At 48.9% G+C, this 23,780-nt stretch overlaps 1 protein-coding gene across 2 annotated transcripts in view; it reads left to right on the forward strand.

Moving 5' to 3' along the window:
• Window positions 1-21,386, forward strand: part of PRRX1 (paired related homeobox 1) — a 40,836-nt gene extending 19,450 nt beyond the window's left edge. The window contains exons 2-4 of one of the 2 annotated variants that reach the window (XM_050901197.1): window positions 14,563-14,738; window positions 15,356-15,537; window positions 20,309-21,386. In XM_050901197.1, the coding sequence (XP_050757154.1) occupies window positions 14,563-14,738; window positions 15,356-15,537; window positions 20,309-20,447 (497 nt within the window). In that variant the 3' untranslated portion in view covers window positions 20,448-21,386. Of the gene's footprint in view, window positions 1-14,562; window positions 14,739-15,355; window positions 15,538-17,051; window positions 17,104-20,308 lie in introns of those variants that run through there. The other variant, XM_050901198.1, reaches the window with a different exon arrangement.
• The last annotated feature ends 2,394 nt before the right edge of the window (window positions 21,387-23,780 follow it).

Here is a 23,780-nt window from a genome sequence, read left to right on the forward strand (position 1 = left end):
CCCGTCGGCTCAGCGAGGCCCTTCAGAAATGAGCTTGCCGTGTCCCGAGCCCTGTGGCTGAACTTGGCAGGCACGTGAGTTGGAGGGTTGGGGAGAGGGGTGTCACCAGTCCTAAACCAGGCGGCAGCCTCCCGAGAAAGGGCAGGAAGCGCCAGGTCCCCAATCCCCCCGCTGAACTGGCAGCTCGCGCCGAGCATGGTAGCCGAGCGTGTTTGCAGCGTTTTATGGGGCATAATCTGTTGTCATCAAAGCCGATGGCAAATTCCGTACTTTCTGCAGCTGACGCTAAATAGGTCTTTTGAAGGTTGTAATTTCTCGTTTAACCGATGCCAGTTGCAAATACTTTGTGCTGAGGAATAACCCCTTAGTGCCAAATAAAATACAGTGGAAGTCTGTGGCATGTTTTTCAGCGTATTGTTAGTTACAGCCCTCCTGACAGAGCACATTCTATGCCGAAGATAAATGCTTGGGAGTCTCTTGCCAATTTATGTCCGAAAGGGCTTTTCTTGGATGTCCTCTTCTCTGTGGAAAATGCTTTTCTGTTTCTCCAGCAAACATTTAATGAGCTGTGCTTAAAAGAAAAAAGAGGACCTATTTCAGGACCAGACCGTTCTGCTTTAGTTCTCTCCGAGCTGGTTTGGGGCTCTTTGGGTGCTCTGATCTTTGTTACACCATGTTGCATAGCAATGGTCTTTGCGTAGCAATTTGCATGTTCCAGGACCTGCATGGGGGATGTTTTGGTCCACCCAGCACCACTCTGTAGTGTCCCTCGTGCCCGGGACTAAAAGGTATTCGCAGCTGACCCAGCTCAGAAAATCCAGGCTCCATCCAGACTGCAGGTAGTTGTTGGCATGTTAGAACATTGATTCCCATGCTGGGATCTCAGTCTTTCCATTTGAATTCAATTTCTGTGACCAGGGGGGAGCCTGGAGAGCTGGTGTGAGTGGCCTGCGGGGACGGTTCGAGGACATGCCTGCAGGGATGCGGGCTAGCGGTGGCCCGTAGCCAGAAGCTTTGCGTCTGGCTGCTCCCGGCTGCTCACCAGTCCCCGCTTGGCATTGCTGCCAGCACTTCCAGCATGTGCCTGGGACCTGGGGCTGGCAGGAGAGGGCATTCAGCCTGAGCCATGGTGTCCATCCCTGGTACCCCTTTCTGGGAGATGTATGGAGAGCTGCACGAGGAGGAGGAGGGAGGAAGCCACCTCTGACAGGGAGTCACCTGCACACTCGCTCCTGTGACCAGAGAGGCTGGTGGAGATTTCCTCAGTGAAGTTGAAGGCTCTCGAGGTTTCTGTGAGCAGCCAGGAGCAGCTGAACTTTCTTTCCTAGGGACAAGGTGATTTCAGAAGTCCTGTCAAGGGCTGCTGTTGGTGGAGCAGAGTGGAAAGCCCATCCCATGGCCGCTTCTGTCTAAATCGACCCAGACATCTAGGCTCTGGGATGTGGTTCAGTAGGTCGACAAGGCTGAGGGAGCCGCTGCACTGTGGCGATCTGGGGCTCACCTGCCATCACACGGCCATGGCTGTGGCTGACCCAGAGGGGACCGAGCTTGAGCTTCGGGAGCTATGCACTGCCTCGGCCTGGGGAAGCACCGGCACAGGGACGTGGTGGTGCCCATCAGCTGTTGGGGTGTCGTTAAACCTTGCTTTGGAGCCCCGCTAACCTGAAATAAGTCCATCTGCCTTCATTTATGAATCAAACCCGACAGTTTTTCTGCAAAGGCTTAAGAGCAGAGCCAGCACCGATGTGGAGCCTCACTGTTAGTGCTGATGATGGCTAGGAAATGCGGTCTGCAATACTCATAAATACACCAGCTAGCATTTGCATATGCAACTGAAATGAAATAGCTGCTGTGTACCTTTATACCATACACTGAAAGTGTTTTAATTACTTGCTGTTAATTTATTCTCCGTGCTGTGAAACTCAACAGCATGAATGGCACAATTGTAATGTGAGTGCATCGCACTTCTGGTTTATTTTGAAGTGATTTGCTTTTTGTCTGCAGCCCTTTAAGTACGGGACTATTAGATGTGTTATGAACAAAGAGAGTGGCGCAACACGTCCTCCAAGAGTGGGATGTCTAAACAGATGGGCGAGGCGAAGCAAGGAAGGAAACGGAGGTGCAGGGGAGCAGACTGGCTTGCCCACAGTCGTTTAGAAAGCTGGAGCCGGGGAGTTTCCCTGGCTGCCAAATCCCACCCTGCTCCTCTGTCTGCTGTCCCCAGCTTTGCTTCTTTGCTGGTTTTGTTGCCATCTCCCAAAGCTCTTCCCCCAAATACAGCTTCACCGAGAGCTGGGAGCATGGTGCGGGCTCCCAGGGTGCAAGTCTAGCAGAGAACTGATGAAGTTGTGTCGTCAGTCCACCTTTACCCCAGGGCAAGACTGAATTTGCACGTGCTGTTCAACCTACGTCAGCCCTGACACGCGTTCCTCTAGCTCGTTTTAAGGACCTCTGATGGTGGAGAAATCTGTGTAATATACACTAATCACCCCTGTAGTCTTGAATCTGGTGGAAGGTCATTTATTTACTTCAGGAGGGCTTTGATCTGGATGGTTTTAAACGTACACTTACATACTGTGTTGAATGTGGCCCTGAGGCTAGGCATGCTCTCTCTAAATATTATCAAACATCATTGTTTTGCTAGTGAAAAACATCACCTAACTCCCATAGGTTTTGTTGAATAGTTTTTTTATTATTTGGAGAACTTTTTCAGGTTTCCATTGCAATTCATATTCACATATCAGTGTTTCTTGGCTTAAAAATACTTTGTACTCAACTTATTTTGTTTTTACTTTAATTGTTAGTAAAAATATACATAATGAAATAACCGGCAAATGATTTTGCCAGAGGGTTCATCAAAAAAATCGTTAGATGTTTTCCTGGGGGTGGAAAAAAAATCTGTTTAAAAATTTCTCATTAAACGTAATTGGCATTTCTGGACATGACTGACACGAAGTTTGAAAAAATGCCCATACTAACAGGCCGGGGGACAGGAATTTGCTGTATTTGACAGGCTGTATACAAGAAGGATGCAGCACTGCAAACTCGGCAGCGCGGCTTTGCCAGCGTGTCTAGACAGCCCATCTCCACGCGGGAGAGAGCAGCTTATTTCTTGGACCCGCTCCATCTGTGGCTGCTCAGATGAGACCAGACCACTTATGGTTCCCCTTAATCGATGGAGACTTTCCATCCAAGCTTCGGATTTGTGCTGAGCTTGCTCAGCCCTCGTTGCCTACACGGACTGATTTGGGCTCCCGCAGCTGGCGGGATGCGGCGGTTGGAGCAGGGGGACAGGGCGCAGCACGGGTGCATAGTCGTGTTTCTCCAGCTGCGCTACCTTGGGTGAGCCATCAAATCTTTTGCTGGTTTTGAGCTACTCCTCTGTTAGGTGAGGATGTGGCTAGTCTGGCAATGGATGTGATTCATTAGGTAGAGCCTTTGAAAAGACTTAAATTCTGTTAAATTGTGGTAGAACGGCAGCGTTTGTCTGCTAGCCCTGCACCAGATCAAAAGCAGTGTTTTGTGGCTGAGAGATCCTGCGTCTCCATACAGGTCCCCTAAATTGTCTCATCCTCCAGGTTAGAGTATCTGACATTTCAGCCAGATTAAGGGCAGCAGTCAGCAGATATCCTATAATATATTCATCACCTGGAGGCAAAGATTATTACTCTGTATTAGGGAGCGTCGTTTCCATCATGTTCCTTGTTTGCCCCAATTCGCAGGAGCTCTGACAATCATTATTCTCTCTCCTCTGCTGGGAGTTGTGCTTTTCAAACTGCAGTGAACTTTGTGGAAATACAGAGGTTTCCATTTTTCAGCCTTTTGATTTAAAATCTCTAGGTGATTGTTCAACTCTGGCAGGGAACCATTCAAAATACATTCCAAAATATTCATCATTCCAGCAGGCTAAGAAACATAAGATGTAGCAATTTATTAGCTAATGTGAAATGCATTCGCTGTCCAGAAGAGGCTAAGGATGGAGGTGGGTCTGAGTCTGATTTCCCTTCGCATCCCGCAGAGCCGGGGCGCGGAGCACGCTGGAGCCCGTGGTCCGTCCCATCCGCCCTCCTGTTTTGCTGAATGTCCCTGTGTCCAGCAAAAAGCCCCCAGAGCCCAGCAGCAGCCTTGTCCCTTCTCCCTGTCCCCTGGCCTTAGAAGAGCAGGTTTTCACTATGGACCTGGGAAGGAGAAAGAGTTGTTTTGAAATGGCCCTACGCGCTCTGATCCCTTTGCCTCCCGTAGCAATGTGGTATGTAAAGGTCCTTTATCCCCCACCCGAGGAGCGTGCTCCCGGTCAGGATGCTCGGCCCTTGGAAGAGGCAGGTGGGCTGGATGCTGACAGCTGGGCTCAAGTTCTGTTATTTCTGGATCTCGGATGCCATCGTTTTTCCAGTTGTGATCAAGAGGGACCCATAAAATGCATTAGCGGTCAAAATCTGGATTTCTAAGCGAAGCTCTGCAGCAGCTCCAGTCCAATTTGCTTGGTAGGGGCGATGGCAGTGGTGGTCTGATTTGATCGAAACACATTTGTTCTGGGATGCTAATGAAAGGGGAGTGCAGCCTTTGCAGAGCTGGTTTCGATGTTCTTGCCGTCGTTTGCACTTCCCCTTCTCCCGGCCTGTGGCGCCCTGCGGTCCCGGCACGGTCGTTCTGTGCCATGCAGTGTGCAGCCCTGGATATTTCAACAATAAACAGATGAAATATCCATTTAGAACAGTGTTTCTGCCTACCGGTGGGGCCAGCTGGCGCGCGCATCCCACCAGTCATTGTCTGTCTGCTTGCGCGGGTCCTGTGTACCAAAAAAACACGTCCAAGTGAATTTCCAGATCCAGTCGGGATAGGCTGTTTAATAATGGCACTTCTCAGCAGCACGGTGGGCCTCCGCGGGGACCTGAACAAGCGGAGACATTCATGAAGCCGGTCAGCTTGAGTCAGTCTTTCCCGGTGCGGGCGGGAAATTTCTGGGTAACGTTTGCTGACTCTTGCGGCTACCACAGCGTTTGGAAATGAGCCAGTTGAAAGGCCCGAAATGCCAAGTGGTTCATCTGCAACGTATATATGGACTGAAAAAAAAATCCCCCCCCAAAGCAGCCCTTTTCTGTCAAAACTCTTTGGCAAAACTTTTTTTTTTCCTTTTTTTTCTTTTTTTTTTTTTTTTTTTTACGCTTATGTGCTTCTTGCAAAAATATCTCTAATTTTCCCCATTAGAAAGTTTTTCTAGGTGAAGTTCATGAGGATTTTTTTGCCACTTTTTTTAAATACAAGAGAAAATTTAATAAAAGCAGTGTTGCCCCGAGTTCAGGTGGGTGTGCAGTGGGAGAGGGACTGCAGGGTCCCCGCTTTGTGGCTTCTGGCTGATGGATCCTTCTATGTGAGTACTAGCAGAGAGGCTCAACCTTCTGAATCTGTGGCCATCAGAAGAGGGTGGAAGTGGTTTCTATCTATTTTGGTCTCAAGGACTACTCTGAGGGCTGGAGAGACCTTGAAAAGACTGAAGCGTACCATCCCAAAGGACTGGAGCAACCGTAGTATTGTCTATGTTGTGCTCCTGGCTCCAGTACCCCCCATCAACCCCTGGCCCAAGCACCAGCACCGCATCGTTTTTGCTCTCTCCTAGGCACTCCTTCCTCTGGAAGGAATCAAAATCTGCCCCACGCTTGGTCCCTACAATGGGGGAGTCTCCCTAACACGTTCTGTATTTTGTTGTTAAAGTCTTGTCCCAGCAGCTTGGCATCAAAGGCCGTATTGATCCCTGAAACCTGGGGCATAGGTGACACCTGTTTGTGATTCGTGTCCAGCCATAGGTCTGTGGGTCACCTCTGTACGTAAAGAGAAAGGGGACACCAGGTAAATCCAACAGGGAAACAGGTGGAAATAGTACTGTGTGTCTTTTGTATAATGTGTAACCCTATGGAGCTCGCTGCATGGTGATACGAGTGTGGAAAATAGATTAATAACCTGTCCTTGCCTAATTGTCGTGATGGTTTGTTGCCACTGTCTTTGAGACAGCTGGTGGTATCCAGGTGGATGTGGATACTGCCCTTCCTGGTGCACCAGTCTGCTCCTGCCTGGGAAGTTCTCGTTACATGGTCAAGCTAAGAGCAGTGGTGCCTCTTCAGAAGAATACTGTCAGCCATTGTGCTGGTTTGGATGTACACCACATGCACGTTAGAGTTAAAAGGGGCAGCGTTACACAACTCAGCTTTTCAAGCCTTTGTAGAAAGGACAAGAAAGGGTGCCGGAGAGGAGAGGAGAAAGACGTTATCTGGAATGAACTAGGGCAGGGAGGGGGCCAAGAGCATAGAGAGGCGGCTTTGGAAATGAGAAAATACCGATGGAGCAGGGCGGAGGTTGGGAAGTTTGATCTTGGCTGCATGAATGCTGTTCCTAAGATGAAACATCAGGACACATGGCATGGGAAGGGGAGCTGATGGGAAGAGGATGTGGGTGTTGGAAGTCATACCCCTGACCTTGCACAGCCGTGACTTCACACGTGTTCGGCCCTGCCAAATGCACTGATCCCAGGTCTTAACCAAGAGTGAGGAAGGGGCTGTGAAGGCTGAGGTGCTCCAGCTCTCCAGGGAAGGTCTGGTGGTCATACGGGCACCAGTGGCTGGACGTTATTGCAGCCGAGTGCTGCGCTGGGACACACAGACCCGTTTTGGATATGATACCTTTGGGTACGGTGCTGGGTTTTGGCTGGCGGAGCTGTGCGATTGCGTTTCTGCTCCTCTGTCACGGGTCCAGTGCTTTTGCGGCTTCGGGCTACCCTAACGAGGGACTCGAGGGGGGACTACAGCCCCCTTGGATCCTGTCCCCTCCTGAGCCTGGTAAATCCACCCCGCTGGATCGCCGCCACGGTCTGGTGGTTTGGTCTCTTTGTCAGTTACAAACTGCAGTCTCACAGAACATGATTTGCCGCTGGCAGGCTTTTAAAATATGTGTTTGCTTTTGATTATATATTTTTTTTAAATTAATTTTCCAAGGATCAATGTGGTAATGCATATAAAAATTACAATATGTAAAACAAAGTATAAAAGCATACAAGGAATTCCAAACACATAACATACTGTGCCTTGGAGCTTATGAGATCCATACAGCGCTTATTGTATTATGGGAACACTCTGACCCCAAGACCCAGCGGAAAGGCTTGTTAGAAGAGCAGGACTAAGCCATGTGCCTTATGAGCTGTAGGATGCCCAGAAGGAAAACCCTAGTGAATATAAAAGCAGAGCTGTTACAGCAGAACTCAGACTGGTCTGTGGGATCTGGGGGGACTTTCAATGGCTTTGTACCAATTTCTGGAGAAGGATGTATACTTTTGCCCCCGCAAATATTGTTCTCCCAGTAATTAACACTTAACGTCATGTCTTTCCAGGGAGACTCTCTGGATTTCCGTTGGGTCATGATTACTTTTTTTTTTCTTCGAACATCATTTCTTCTGTCAACTCCAGCAAGTGGGAACGTTGACGTGGTTAGGGAGGACACACATCTTAGCCGCTGTTACTGCTCATGTGCTCTGCAGGTTCCCACCAGATGACAGTCAAAGCACCAGAGCTGAAACCAGCCTGAAAAGGGGTTTTGTCTTACATTTGCTGTAGGACAGGGCTCTGAGCTGCTAGGGAGGAGCTCATGCTGCCCTGTCTGTGGGTCAGGAGCAGAGCAGGTTGGGGTTGCAGGGGGACCTGATCCCCAGCTCTGCGGACCTGCAAAAGCACAGAGCAGAGCATGGGGAATGCCTCTGCACTCAGGTCCCTGCAGCGCCCGGTAAGTCCGGGTGAAGACTGTCTGCATGCTAGAAACTAGTCTTCAGGAGCTCACAGGCTCTCCACCAGGAAGGTGACAACCCCAAGACCTCGTTCCTGGTGGGCGAGAGTCATCGGCTGGTGCCGTGCCTTGAAACCCAGCTGGAAATGTCCCTTTTGGCCATGGCGCAGGCGGGAGGTCCCTCTGCTCGAGCGCCTGTCCTGGTGGAGGACAACGAGGGTTTCACTATCGGCGCTGGTGAAGCCGTGGTTGTACAGGACCTCAGTGAGTTCCCCTAGTCTGGCAGGCAGAGCAGAGTGCAACGGGAGACCGTAGGCACGCTATCCATGCAAAAGCTATTCACAGCTCTGTAATGATATGTAATTGTTTGTATGCGGTCAGCTAAAAATTATCCTGATAGGTTCCACATTGCAGACGCTTCGGAGGCGAACTGCCGTAGTCCCACGGGTAACGCTGAAAATACACACGCTTTTCCATTTAATATTAAAACTCGGGTTTTGTGTGAAAAATTCGGTATCGCCTTTCTGAAGTTCCACGCTCGTGCACAAAATAACTTATTTTTTATGTGCAAAAATTGAACCTGATCAGTTTACAAGATAATAAAAAGCAAAGGCTTTTAAAAGAAACGTAGCATCTGTTTCTCTGTTTTCCTTTTTTTTTTTTCTGTGTTCCTGGTGATCTTAACAAGACTGGAACTTCAGATACTTGAATCTTCTGTACAGTTGAAATAATTTGAGGTCTTGTGCACAGACGGTGCAGAAAAAACAAACAAATAAGCACCAAAGGTTAGAAAAAAGCTCAGCCGGTGGTGTGTAATGGGAGAAAAACGATAGTTCAAAAATCTCTGTAGTCTGACCTGTAATCACAAATACAAATGTGACTTAATAGGCATCTCCTACCTTAACATATTTAGTTTTCTTTTAAGTGTCATCTTCATTCTTTATTGCCTACATTTGTGATGTCTGGTGTAGGGTAATTATAACTTCTCTGTGTAGCATTTGCGTACCCTGAAGTTAAACCTTATTTCCATTTGAAAATACTTTTCATGCGTGGAAATACGTATAAACTGGAGTTCGTTCTCTCCTGGGAGCTTTTAAAAAGATACTTCAGACAACTCTGAGCACGAAATCTTATCCGTGTGGGTCCCCTTGCCCCTCTTCTGTCCCTGCTCACATCTGGCGAAGACGACGGATGCTGCTGGGCGATGGGCTCCAGCTGCCCGGAGGAGCGGGGTCCTTCCAGGTGATGCTCGGGAAGGGAAGCTGCAAAACTAGCAATGAACCTGGCTGTCCAGCCTGGTCAAAGGCACAGAAAACAAGCTGAGGGAAAATAGAGGTGCAAGGCTTTTCCCTGTTTTCTGCTAAAGTGATGTTTTCAGGCTGGAAATTGGCTTTTCAGGTTGAGATCGTCTCGTTTAGGGTGAACCTTGCTCTGGCTGGACTCGGCACCAAGCGCTGTTGGCGTCTGTCGGCTGTTTTAGATGGGGTGCGATCTCATCTTTGCGCGAGCGATGGTGGTGGGACCCCCTGCCCGTGGGCAGCCCCGCTCTGCGACACGCTGGCTTGTCTCCAGCATCCCGCGCGAGCGGAAAATCACTTGAGACCCGTCTCGAATCGGTTGGGGCAGGGCTTTGTCGTCAGATGGATTTTGTATGCCGCTGTCCCTGCTTCCCGCTCCCCTTCCTGGTGCCTTGTTTTAGCTTTGATTAAACCTTTTGGGTTTGGGTTTTGTTTTTTGGTTTTTGTGATAGAAGTTGACAAAGCTGCCCTGCACCCAAAGAGTTGCAATATTTTGGAGGGGTATAATGAATCGAAAGCAAAGCAGAGTGCAAATAAAACTGGAACATGAGCCTGCAAAGGGCTGTAACTGTCTGGACAGCTGATGTGGGGGAGAGGAGTCTGCCTGGAGCCAGGGGGGACCTGCAGAAATATTTCTACTCAAGCTTCTTAAAATTTAACTTTAAATCCAATAAAAACCCTGTTCCTCTCGCTTCTATTCTCCTTTTTCCTTTCTTTCTCCACCACTCTGAATAAAACTTTCTCTTTTTTTGGCTTGCAGGGTTTTTTTTTTTTTTATTTTAGAACAGTTTTTAGTTCCTAGGTTTTTAGTTTCTAGATTTTTTTTTTCCCTGTGAAATAATTTGTCTTGTTTTTTCTTTAATCTGTGTTCAAACTTTAGCAGTAACTTCTTATTTTGAAGACTGATTATAGTGTGATTCCTTATTTTCTTCCTGGAATCCTTTCTCAGTTTACAGTTTATGTAACTGATGCAACAAATCTTTCCTGCCTTACTGTATGTGATATTGCGGTTAAATGTCTGTGTCCCTCACTTAATTAAATCCAATTGTTTACTTTCAATTCGGATCCAATTAATGTACTGTAATAGCTGGTTCTGGACTTAATAGAACTGGTCAAAACTTTCAAAACTGCCCACACAATGTAAATCCCATCTGGAAGTTAGTTTTTCTTCTGACCTGGAATGAAAGCAAGTATGCACAAGCATTCCTGCAAACTGGAAATCCAAAATATGTTGCGGTTGCAAGTATTGGTGGAAGAAATACTGATCTTGTAACTTATAGGTAGGCATTTAGTTCTCAGCTCTGTTTTGCTTTATAATGCATTGTATTTTCAGTGTGGCATCCCAACAGGAGCCATCTGATGGTACCCCAGTGAGAGTCACAGATGCTAGGACGGCCGCTGTGCAATAAGGAGCATAGATCAGAGTGTCTTCAAGCGTGGATCTGCCTCGTTGCAAGAGGAGACGTGATGAGCAAGGGAAAAAAGAATAGGACATTTCATACTGTATCGTTTAGGAGCAATTAAAAATGCTTTGGTGCGTCCTAGAAGTGCGTTTGTGTATGACACCAGGATTTGCGTGTCATGGGTGAATGCAGAAATAACACAGGAAAACACAAGTGTGGAAATGGGAAACAAAATCCCCCAGCCCAACATGAAAGGTTGGGATTTTGAAATGAAATTCCCAGATTTTCCAGCATCGGGTTCCTGAGAGGAGAACGTGTGTTTTGATCTCTCTGGGGGATGCATTTGCAACCAGCTCAGCTTTTGAGAATGCTGCTTGTAATAATATATTTCTGATTAAAAGAATGTTGATGAAAGACTTCTGACCCATCTAAAAAGCTTTAGAGCTGTTTTCCTCTTCTCTCCGTTTCTGCTGACTCCAATCACTAGTGCTGTCAACACTGTTTAGGAATACCATTTTTCAGTGTTCAGCGTTGTTTCCTGATAAAGAAATAATGGCAGGAAAAAAAAAAATATCCCGCTGACATGTTGAAGGCAGCCAGTGACTGCTGTGAGCAAGGTGACATTTGCAGACACCTGGGGTTTAGGTGTCTGCAATCCCTCGTTAGCAGTTTGTAATCAACATATGGCATGTCTGTATGGCAAAACGCAAGGAGTGATCAACCCAGCGGTGCTCTGGGCTAATACGGCTATTATTATTTTTTTTCCTGCTACCCGAGTAACTCCTGTAGACATTTGGATCTAGCTGTGTTGTGCTGTTCCAGAGGTGCAGCGAAAGGAGATCTCAAGATCCTGACCCCCCTGTCACAGGTTGTGCTTTGCTGTCGAGCCACCTCCATCCAGCTACGTCCTGGAAAAAGGGGGTGACTCACGTCCTTGCTCCGCGCCAGCCGATGCTGGAGGTGCATTAGGCAATGGTGACCCCACCGTGAGTCACTGCAACACGGCCACTGCCTGCAACTTTCCGTTTCTTGGCCCTGCTATTTTTGGGTCCAATAATTACAAGGTGAGCTGTGAATCACCAGTGTCTCGCTTTACGCCGGGAGGAAACCGGGCAAATTGTGTTAACGTGCTTGGCAGGACGGATTCTTGTTCTCCAGTGTTTTATGGGCTTTGGCCCTTCTTCTTGCTCCCCAGAGTGATGTGCTCACCCTTCCTCATGTGTAACTGTCACGCAGGATCTGAGCAATGGCCAGACCGCCTTGGGCTCATGCTCCCTCCAGCCGCATGTCGTCTTCTGGGCAGGAACTGATGCTTCAAAGGCCTGGAGGGAATTCTCAAGGGGTCCCAAAGGCTTTTATTGGGTTGTTCATCCAGTCCACGTAGGCAGGGTTTAGACTACAAAATAGCATCAAATGGATAACTCAGAAGGAGGCCAGACACCCATGTTGACATTGGCCTCTACAGCAGCTGGCCTTGCAGTGTTTCTGCCATTCAGAGGGACGATCGTGCCCTGAGGCTTGTTCTTCGCTGTTTGCTGTGTTGTGTGGTGCACAGCAGAACAACTACGTTGAAGCTCGCCAGTAGAGCTGGGGGAAATTGCTGACCCTATTTGTAAAGGCTTTGATGATGAGTCAGGAGAGGAAAGTGCAGGACTTTTCTGCTTCTTTGTAAGGGACGGACCCTGTGACAGCACTTAACCCCCCAGCAGGTAGAAACGTGTGCATGGTGTTCTGCACAAGCAGCAGTTAAATCCCATCCCTCTGCTTCACCGCTTTGCTTCCCACCATCTGAGCAGGATAGATTCACCTTTAGCCTTATTTTAATGCCCTGGAATTCCTGTGCACGTTTGTTTTTCTTGCACGTTCCTGCCTCTGCCAGTCCCTTCGCAGCTCAGCTTGACGATTCGACGTGCCTGTTAAAAACTGCTCTCCAAATGCTTCTCTCAGATACAAGAAAACCGAGGGTGTATTTTTGCACCCAGGAATCCCCAGGCTGGAAAGGAGTCTGCTGGGGATCGTCAGGCTGTTGGAGAAGGATTGGGGACGGAGGAGCTGTAAACCTGCAGGAATTTGAAAAACCTACTTTAATTTAAGAGGAATGTCCTTTTGTTCCCAAATGGATGGGCTTTGCTCCAAAGGCGTTCAGGTGCAGTAACTGTTACCAGATGGGCTGTGAAAAGCAACACAAACAGGTGGTGAGGACAACAACCGTAGACTTTAATTTCCTTGTCAGCTTCTCCCTGTGCCTTACATATCCCCCTCGAGAACAGGAGGATGAGGGGAGCTGTCGTATTTGTATATGGCAAAAGGAATGACTGTCGAGGGGGTATTCTGCAACTGTATATAGCAGGTCAAGCCCTTGGACTCTCAGTGGGGAGACTGTCATCTGGGCCAAGGTGTGCAATGATTAACTGAAAGTGAAATACAATTCACTAGCACATGCATTTTAATAGATACAGTGATCAATATATTTTAATGCATGCTGACGTGTATATTGGCTCAGATCCTCTCAGGTGTAACTACTGTTCTTCCACGTAAGACAGTGGGACCACGCTGACATTGCCCACCTGGGGCTCTGCCCGCTGTGCTTGGGAGCGTTGAAGGCTGGGGCTGCAGGAGCATGAGAAGCCTTGATGGTTTTGGTGGGACCCCACACATACTGAAGAGGGACGAGTGCAAGGCAACGGCGTACCAGTCCTGCAGCCTGAATGGGGCTGTTTTACGGAGGCGGCAGTGGCCTCCCACTCCTGCAGACTGGTGCCTTGCTCTCCACTTCCTTCGGTGTGGCTTGCCATGGTAACTGAAGTATTGGCTGTGCTGTGACTGGCGTGATGAGTGAACATACTTCGGTACAGGTAGGGTAGAAGCAAAACCAGTGTCATAGCCTCCAGCTTGTCCTAGTAAAGAGCATTCAAACCCCTGGAGCCGTCGCTCATTGCCTGCCAGTACCTGCGAGTGCCTGTGCGTTGATAGCTCCATCGCTGGTGCTACATGGGCATGTGCAACAGCACTGGAAAAAGGAGAGATGGTGCAGAGCAGATATTTGCTAAGAAAAGCCATTTCATAGTTATCTCAGCAGTGATGTTGCCCCAGTGACCATAGGCACAGGCAGTAGTGATAAGTGTGTCTCCACATGTATGGATGTACTGATTTATTGCTGGAGTAAATACAAACCAGGCACAAAACAATACGTGCTCTTATGGGACACACAGTTTGTTCTCACCACCTTGCTGGTCTGGGCAGGGCAAGGTTGTTGCTGGAGAGTGCACAACTGTTCTTCAGTCAACAGTATCCAACATGCTTATGCTCAGTCTCTCTCTTACTGAGTTTGTGCTTCCCAATTGCAATGCTGTCCATGTCTGTCTGACTGTATTTCCGTGTCCTTGGCTTTCAAGCATACAAGTGAAACTGGCTTTTGTGCTTGTGTCTCTGTTCAGGCCCGTATCAGTCATGCTTCCATTTGCACTGTCTGGCACCTCTTTGGTCACAGCTCCCCATCTCTGCCCAAATTGACGCCTCTCGTCTGGATGCGGGGAGGATAAGAGAATGCAGTCCTCATTTAAGCCAAATGGAGCTACATACAGAGAACGGCGTTACCTTGGCTGTAGTCAAGCCCAGAGTAACAGCCGTTTCCTTGCGCTTTCCTTACTCAGAGATGGGCACACATTCGCACAGTCAGTAAGAGCTGGCGCAGGACTCGTGCTCACCCCAGAGGGCTGTATTATGTCCCGGTAAGGGCAGTCCTTGGAAATTTGAAGCCGAGAGAACAAGGGTTTGTGATTCTTTATGGTTGGAAAAGGTTTCTAGGATTGTCAGGAATGGGGAGATGCATTTTGGACTGTTTGAGGCATGGGGTAGCTTGAGAGAGCTGATACAAGTCTTATGCAGTTGAGCTGGGAAATAAATGTTTGGGGTCAACGTGCTTTCCACCTCCTTTTTACGTGGGGACTAACATGGCGCGGTTAAGGTGTGGTGTTGAAATCATGCAAGCCCCTTCTTAAGCCCTTTCTACCTTGAAACCGTTGAGGTTATTCACCCCATTGCTGTGGGCTCTTAGCTTCCTAGCCTTTCACATCTCCAATTGTCTCTCCTAGATGATCAGCTGAACTCAGAAGAGAAGAAGAAAAGAAAGCAGAGAAGGAACAGGACTACCTTCAACAGCAGCCAGCTCCAGGCATTAGAGAGGGTCTTTGAGAGGACACACTACCCCGATGCCTTTGTACGGGAAGACCTTGCACGCAGAGTCAACCTCACTGAAGCCAGAGTTCAGGTAATCACCACAGCTTGTATCCAGACACACCTCACCTGGGGGGGCGGTCATCAGGCCATTCCAGTACGGCAGTAGAAATCCTTGAGGTCTGCGTGGCACACCAGGGTCACCAAGCTTCTGGGTCATGCTGTATTGCAGTCCCAAGCGTGCCGTGCCTTGAGGAGGACTGCCAGGCCTGATACGCCACCATACTTACCACCTGCCCAGTCAGATGTGTTCATATGGTTTGTTCAAGGCCAAGATGTTGGATGTCTTGTGTGCAGGCTGCTCACGTTGTCTTGGGCTGCTCAGCTCTTAGCTTGCAAGCCTGCACCTTCTGAATGTCAAAGCAGACCATGGAACATGATGTGTTGTACAGCACTCCCAGGCCTTGCTGCCTACAGCACAGGACAGACCTGGTCCCACAGGGACCTCTCGGAGCCAGTTTCTTGCGTGAGGGCTTTATCAGGGCAGACATAAGGATTGTCTTGTCATTAGAGTTTCCAGTGACAGGCATGCCAAAGCAGCCTGCTTTTACAGAGTCCTGTCTTGCCCAGCAGGGCAGAGGTGGTGTGGTGAAAGGGTGAGTGTCGCAGCAGAGCTGGTTGTGATGGTTGGTGGGTCTGTTCGCTTCCCAGGTGTGGTTCCAGAACCGGAGAGCCAAGTTTCGCCGGAACGAGAGGGCGATGCTGGCCAGCAAGAATGCCTCTCTGCTCAAATCCTACTCAGGGGATGTGACCGCCGTGGAGCAGCCCATAGTACCTCGCCCAGCTCCAAGACCCACCGACTATCTCTCCTGGGGTACCGCCTCGCCTTACAGGTGAGTGAATAACCCCTCTGGGGCTGACCAGTTTCTGGCATAGTATAGAACAGCCTGAGAGTGGCCCTCAGACGGCTCTAATGGGCTGTTTATATTCGCATGGGACAACTGGAGGATACAGCAGCTTGACCACCCCACTGGTTTTCCTTGCCTGTTCCCATCCCACCCCATCTCACTGCCAGGCTTGCAAGGTGGGCTTGATTCAGCACCATTGTGGCTTTCTGGCAGCCAGCTCCATGGGAGGTTGCAGCTTCTTTTTTGGTGGTCTTCCTCTGCAATTCAGGAAGTTTCGAAAGAGGGTCAGGTAGAAATACATGGAAACAGAAGGGGTTGCGCTTGCTTCCCTTGTGCATCCAGTTTAAAGCAAGGAAGAAACCTTTCCATGGGACACAGATCCAGGGGAGGTGATGGCAGAGCACTTGGGGAGGCTCAGCCACCACACAGTGGCCAGAAGAGGGAGTTCTGTGGCTGTCCCATGGCAGTCACTGGTTGGTATACAAGGAAGGGCTGGGAACTCACTCCGTGCATGTTGCTCCCAATCCTCCCCTCAGTGGTCAGCACTGAACTGGTGAGCAATTTCTTTCTAGTTGCTAGAGCACAAGTGTGTATGCGAACGAGCTGTGCCGTTGTGCTGTGCTGTGGTTTGCCCGCAGTAAGGACCAGGTGTCTCTGGGTGGCAGACTGGTGTTCAGTGTCCATCTCCTGTGGCCAGCGCTGCTGAAGGGGTGGCAGGAAAGAAGTGCAGGTGTGGCAACCCCAGTCTGCTCAAAGGATCTGGGATGTCCATGCATGTCACAGGCCTCCCTGTCCTCCTCCGTGCCATCCACAGCCCAGCAGGAACTGGGTGTGGATGCAAGATCCACAGGATGTGTTGGTTTGTGGGGAGCCAGCTGGCTTGTAGGCAGTTAAAAATGAGGTTGGTGGGTATTTTTTAGCACAGTGGCTTCATTGTTGGTCAGGACCTTGGAGCTTTTGGCTGGATTTCTTCCTGTTCGTCTGGCTTGGTCACAGCCAGCTTCCCACTGGCTTCGGGGAGCCACACCATGCCCCGGACCTGTCTTCCTCAGTCACTTTGACCCCCTTCTTGCACCCCAAACATTGTTTGCACAGTTAGGTCTGCAAACACATGGCCTTCCTGATAGTTTGTTGCTTCAGTGCCATGGGGTCCTCCTCATCCACCCTGTAGCTCCAGAAGAACAAGTCATAGGTTCACCCGCTCCAGGTACTGAAAAGGATGCTTTTGATGACCACCAGTTTGGTCTTAGAGATGGCCCTTATCGTTTGGATTTTATCTGAGGACTGCTGTCTGGCAAAATCCCCCTTTTTGGGTTAAGGCTTTCTCTCTGTGAAGTGCTGCTTGGTGTAGGTAGCATCCTAGGGAGGAGTCTGGGTGGTGAGTTCAAGGGAGAGAAGCACAGGTCCTTCCCCACCCCACTGAGACGGCTCTGGCCACAGTACCAGATCCCTCCTGAATGCTTGTGCCTTATTTCTACTTCTCACACTTTTAAAAATAGATCGTCCCTCCCAAGATGTTGTTTACACAAGGGGCTTCATAACGGCTTCTAGGAGAAGACCCTGCAGAGGTGACTTCCAGGGGCACACTGGGAAGGGCTGTCTGGGGCCACTCTGGGCAACGAGAAGCCCAAGGCATCTGTGGACCAGCCTTAGGGATGGTTTTTCTCCCCCTGAGGTCCAGACCTGGCTGTGCCCATGCGAAGACGCATCCTCGCTGTCTCGATATCTTCCCCTTGTCTTAAGCTAAGATGTTTCAGCAAAGACATTTGCAGCTTACAGCCGTCCCCGCTGGCTGACACGCCAAACTAGGACGGGCTGTCACCTTCCCACTGCCCTGCAGAGGGGTAGGAGACATTGGCAGAGGAGCAGAGCAGCTGGTTTCCACAATGTGGGGCGGTCAGGACCCTCAGATACTTTATGCTCCCCAGGCTTTCTAATCCTACCGGTCATCTCTTAATAATTGCATTCATCTTAATGGGCACCTGGGCCAGGTTGTCACAGCCTCATTAAAGCTTTGAACTGAGTAGGGTTATTAAAGTATTGGACATGTGGTGAAAAACAGCCGTGCAGAGTGTTTGCATGGCCCTCTGCCCCCTCCCCACCTCCCTGGTGCTGCCGTACCAGCCCCTGATTAACGGCTAGTCCAGGAGAGGGCTGAGAGCTGCGTGGCCAGGGCTGGTTTTACTCTTAGATCTGGGGAAAGTTTTCAATCAGTGTGTTTATTCTCCAAATACATTCAGCCACAGGTCAACCAAAGCTATTTGCAGATCTGTGTCACATAGATAGCCAAGTAGATACTATTATTTTTTTGAAGTTGAAATGTTTTGCTTAGACATTTTTTAGCATAGGTTCCTAAGAAAACAAGACTAGCAGTCGCGCTGTCAGCCTGCACTTCCCACTCCAACAACCTTTGACTCCATGGGCCATTGAAAACCATATTTGAAAGAAGGATTTTAGGCCTCAGAAACGTGATGTTCCTCTGTGTTTCATGAAAACAGGCGACTGAGTAGAGGAAGGAGACTCTTTCTGTGCCTGAATGGGGTGGAGGGAGGGGGCAGCAGGGTGATTTCAACCCTTATTAGACCCTGGAGAGTCTCTGGAGCAACCCTCAAGCTATACCAATGTTTGGAGACAGCCTTCTTGCACGCTCTTCCTTGTGGAATAACTTGCTAAAAGAGAGCGTTTCTGGAGATTTTTGGTTTAGCAAAGATTTCACTGGGCAACAGTAATTTTCCCCACACCTCTGGGGAGCTGAGAGCAGGAGGCTCCCTGGAGTTTTAGACCAGACTTGGGCAGCAGTCTAGTTTTGAATGGGGACAGTTTACACCTGAGACTAAAAATTCCTGTTTCATCTAATCTGGAGCGTCCTTGAGGCTCTTCTCATTTCTTCCAGCACAAAACCGTGGGGAGATGCACCCTGTGGAAGCGGGTGGGAATGGGTGCTTAAGTAGCCACCAGCTATACACCTTGTGAAACTTCGCAACTCTGCAGGCAGCACTGGGCTTCTCGCATTGCTGCTGACTTATGGGAGAGGAGAGGGTAAAGACACCAACCCAGCCATGGAGAGGGAACTGAGGGGGTGCACAGCCAGCTGGGGAAGGCTCCAGGCATGCCAATCTGTCGCGTCCTGGACCCTGGCAAAATGCAGCCGATGCACCCCGAGTTGGGCAGAGTCGAGCCTGTATTTTGATGTGTATATTTTAATGTCCATCCTCCATGTCCTTCGAGTAGCTGTTAGAGACTCTCAAAGTGTCGTGAATGTTTGCTCTCCTGGGGAGAGTTTTCAGTGCTTTTCTCTGGATGGGTGTAAGCAGCTTTATATCTACGGGTCTTAACTGTCCTTCCCGTGTGTGTAAGCTGTTGTGTTTCCACCGGTCCTGATGCAAAGATGACAGTTCCTCCCTGAAGAAGTTCTTTTCCCTGATTTTAAAGTGATAAATAGGAGTCGATTTGGCTTGGGATGGGACCTACTAGTATTACCTGGTCTGGATCTCCTGGAGGCTGAGGATTCAGACAGCACTGGATTGCATTTAAATTTCTGGCAGGTCAGCTCTTCCCTGTGAAGTCAGAGATACCACCAGCGCTTTGGGGCGAGCGTGCATGCCCACGGCCTGGATCTGTTTGCGCAGCAAATGCCCGCTTCCCTCAAGGGAGATTTCCTGTTGCAAAGGCTCTTCCAGTCATGGAGGTCAGCGCTGGAAGAAATTTTAAAAAGAGAGAGAAAAAGGAAAAGAAAAAAGGGAAAAACCAAGCTATCTTCTTTCTTGGGCTGTGGATGGAGGAGAGCGTTTCCCAGAGCCTCAGACATGAGCCACCCGGGCAGGCAGATGGAAGGGATCAGCACCAGACCTGAGCTTGCCTCCAGGAGAGCATTTGTGGTTTCCTCCTGAACACGCTGGCTGTGTTAAATGGGCATGTCTAGTTCACTCGGTGTTTTTCAACTGGTTTTGATCTGTGGCCCCACGTATAGGAAATGCAACAGGTCAGATAGTTTGCTGGTTTTTGGGGCGGGGGCATGGCTTTTCGCAGAAGCCTGGGACACATGGGTTAAACAAGTTTTCTAGTGGTCTGGAAAGCAGATTTGCAATTTTTTGGTAGGATAAGAAAGGACTCGGAGATCTTTGTTCAGCCTCCGCTGTCAAAAGTAATGTTTTTCATGAATAAAGTCATGATTTGAAGGGAGAAAAAATGTTTTGGTTTTTTTTTTTCCCCTCAGCCTTTAAGGCATGTTCTTTATGATCAGCTGAAGTTTTGAGGGGAAAAAATGTGGAAATTTTCATTCCAAAAGGCTGAAACCAAAAAGCATCACAATTGTTGAAATGGGTTTTTCCCAGAGTGTTTCTTTAATGTAACATGTGTTTCAGAAGTGACGTGATTTCACAAGCAATAAAACCAGCAATTGCTCTCATCAAAAAGACATTGCTTCCAGTGGGAATACTTCTAAGGACAATGGTCTAGCTGGCAAGCTGGGCACCCTGACCTCATTGTAAACGTTTTGGGTTAGAAAATAGGAAATGGAAATTTTCTTATTGACTTCAACCAGCTTGGGCATTGGCTATCCCTGGGTAAGTGAACTGCAGCGGAGAGATTACAGGGGTGGTAAATAAAACGTAGTGTGATAATTCCCTGCTCACATAAGAAATACATCCCGCGGGTGTGGAAACCCCAGGGTTTAACCTTTCTGCGGTGTGCGTCTGCTCTCTGTGTGGTGTGAAGACCACGTCTGACGTGATGTTTCTCTCTTTCCATCCCGCAGTGCCATGGCCACCTACTCCGCCACGTGTACCAACGCCAGCCCGGCGCAGGGCATGAATATGGCCAACAGTATTGCCAACCTGAGACTGAAGGCAAAGGAATATAGTTTACAGAGGAATCAAGTGCCCACAGTCAATTAACGACTGGAGGCAGCTGCCTTGCAGAAGGAGAAAATACAACAGCACCCGTCCTGCTTCGCAACTTGTTTGTGCTGAAAGAAAAAAAAAAAACCCAAACAAAAAAAGCCACAAAAAAAAGAAAAAAAAAAGAAGAAAAAAAGCCAACCCTAACCCAGAACTGAACATGGGGACCAAACTGGGAGCAAACTGAACTGCTCGTGAGTGACAAGGTTCCTCCTTCCTTTTGGGATAATGCCACCATTGTTTTTTTCTTGTTATTGTCAGGTTTATTGCTTCTGCTCAATATACTACGAGCTTCTTCAGTAAAGGACAGTCTCACCCTTGTTGGTTTCCATTTTTGTATGGGACTGCAAAAAGAAACCTCTGCCGATCTCAGCCCGTGGACGTGTCCCACCCACCATCATGCTGAGATGCAAAGCTTGCTCCTCTGCCCCCTGCCCCGGCTCACCCTAGAAGAAGAAATCGTTTGGTCACCGCTTTCTCTTGTATCCACCTGACCCTTCATCCCTCCAGTCCCTTGTGCCACAGAGGCAGCGCCGTTACCATTAGTCTGCGAGAAGCCCGTTAGTGCAACAAGATGGGGTCGTCCTGCCCGGGTTGCTTGGACCAGTCTGAGACGTGAGGAAGACCTCCTTGGGCTTCGCAGCGCTTCATTGCTTTCTTGAGTTTCCCGGCACTGCTGCCTCGAAAAGCCAAAGAAGAGAGAAAAGCCAACGTGGGTGTGTGAGCGGGGGGAGCGTAGTGGGGGGATCGCTCTGTAGTGCCAAGAATAGGACTGTTAGGACACTCCTTTCTATGCCTTACAGTTTGTGCCACAGGGAAAGGCGTTGTCCAGATGCATTTGTTTTATATATACTGTATATATTTATATATATAAGATATACATGCAAGCTTGGTTGGTGTTTTTTATTAAACAAAATAAAATCCATTGAAAATGTTTGGGATGTTTGTGCTGCATCCAGGTTCCTGGAGCCGTGCATTGAAATTCCAGCCGCAGCCTCTCTCACCCTTGTCAGAGCTCTTCCCGGTAGCCTCGGGCAGCGCTTGAAACGGCCAGCTCACGTCTTCCCGTGAGAAACCCCAAAGAAGTGGTGCTGGAGGGAGCCACACTCCTTTGCAGATTTTCCCCATGGGCATTTGCAGCTTCATAGAATAAGATGAGGATCTCCTCTCCAGTCAGATAGGTTCATGTGGCTCTTGGGAACACGCAAGGACATCCCCATGTAAAGTCTCTGCCAGCCCCTCTGAGGACAGGTAATGTCTCAGCAGGGAGCATCCCACACGAAGACCGTATCTCCCCCCAGTTCCCATAACGCTGCCCAGTGAGACTTGTCCTGTAGCCTTAACCACTCTCCTTTGCTCTCCCTACCTGCTCTCCTTCCTCCCTCTGGGGTCTGGAGAGCTAATGAGGACCTAATTTCCTTCTCTCCATGAAGAGTAGAGGAGATGCAACCCAAAAGGGGTTTCTTCCATGCAAGCATTCTGAGGAAATTAGGATCTTCCGTGTTGCTGGTGATGCCTGCCTCTCTCAACTTTGGGGGAAGGAGGGGGCTTACTTATGGCAAATAGTGCTTGTGCAGGAGACCTGCCCAAACGGAGTGGGACTTTGCCATGGAATAGTCCCACTGAAGGTAGCAGAGCTACTCCATGGTCCAGGTTGGACCGTAAGGGAAGGAGAATGAGGCTCAGTCATGAGGGATACTTCTGGTAGAGTGGCTTAGGTCTCCATCTTGGTGTTTGCTGCAGACACGCTGGGCATATGTAGGTGTCTGACAGTGGGCTTCGATAGTCTAAAACAGCATGTTGCAGGAAATGAGAAATAAATTTCTTCAAAGTGAAGGTGAAAATTAAACTGGCAGGGGATGAATGGAAATTCAGCCAAAGTATTTGAGCTAAGCTGGGAAAAAAGCCCCAGATCCAAACTGGTGTAAGTTGTGCTCACGGTTGTGTGTGTTGCTGCTGGAATTTTTTTTTTCTCCCTGTATGGATATTTTTGAGGAAAAAAAAAAAGAAATCTAATTGTGGTCAGGACAAAAAGCTAAAAGTCGCAGATTACACTTGCAGACAGAACACCAGCAGGGGAAGTGAGGCTGGACAAGCACTGCATTTTAAGAAATCCGTAATGTTCTGTTTGATCCCTTTTTTTGTCCTTTCCTTCTGTAGTCTGGAGAAGCTAACATTTCTAAACCAAAATATTTCTATCATGAGTAGTGTGGTTCCAGCTCCTAGAGCCAAGTGATCTCAGCCTTCACTTAGAAACTCACTCTTGGTTCCTGTGCCTACACAAACAGAGAAACTATTGAAGAACATGTCCTGCACGATCAGAAAGAAAAAGGACCCAGTGCAATGCACCGTTACTCAGAGGTTGAACCAGTCGTTGAGTGCCTTAGCCTGGTGCTCTCCCCTCTCCTTGCCTTGCTGCCCTCCTCCACGATCCACCAACATCCCAGCAGCGACAGCAGCCTGAACGAACTCCCCTGTGGCGGCCTGAGGCTGCCCGAGTGCCCGCCCTGGAGGTTTCAGCTGTTTCCTTCAGCATCTTGGTGGCCTGTGGCTTTCCCCTAGTCTTTGCTCACCTTTTCTGCAGTAGAAAAATCACCCTGAGCAGCTGGCTTTGGTGTCTGTGTATGGGCACCCATTTCTGAAGTTAGCAAGGAGACGGTTCAGAGAGCATGAAGCTCCTGGTACCCCATTATCTGTCTGTGGACTGAGATACCCATCCCTACCCCTACGCTGTGATGTTTACATGAAGGGGCTGACATAAATGCCTGTGCAAACCCTGTTCATCCTCCTCACTTTGTTTGCATGAGGAATTGAATTGACTTGCATGGGGCTGCTCCTGCGGGAAGGCTGTGTAAGCTTTTGCACTTCCAGTTTTAGTTGGGTCTTGCCTTGGGTTGGGCTGCTTGGTTGGGGATGCCATCACAGATGACTGGGCTGTTGTCAGTCCAGATGAGACCTTTTCATCACCTTTGAGCTGGGCGACATCAAGAAGTAAACCAGAGCATCCGAGACAATATTGCTTCGTTTACATGGATTTGCTAAACAGAGTCCAGCTGGATGAATGGACGGGTTTTGTTGTTTGTTTCTTAATTGCTGATCGCTCAGCCAACAGGCAGTGTCCAGTTGTCTATCAAACCAAAGCCAAATTTTGTGATCGTGTATGTTTAATCTGTATTTTATTGAACCGTGTAAATATATGTGCAAATTAAGGGCCTTATCCTGAAAGCATGGAGTTCTTCAGGGTTTTAGTGGACTTTCGGTCGCAGTGCTAGGAAGTTGCCATGGTTACCTCAGTTATCACTAAGTTTGGGTACCATTCAGGGGAGAAAA

The sequence above is a fragment of the Gymnogyps californianus genome, chromosome 8 (genome assembly GCF_018139145.2).
Source record: "Gymnogyps californianus isolate 813 chromosome 8, ASM1813914v2, whole genome shotgun sequence".
NCBI classification, from domain to species: Eukaryota; Metazoa; Chordata; class Aves; order Accipitriformes; family Cathartidae; genus Gymnogyps; species Gymnogyps californianus.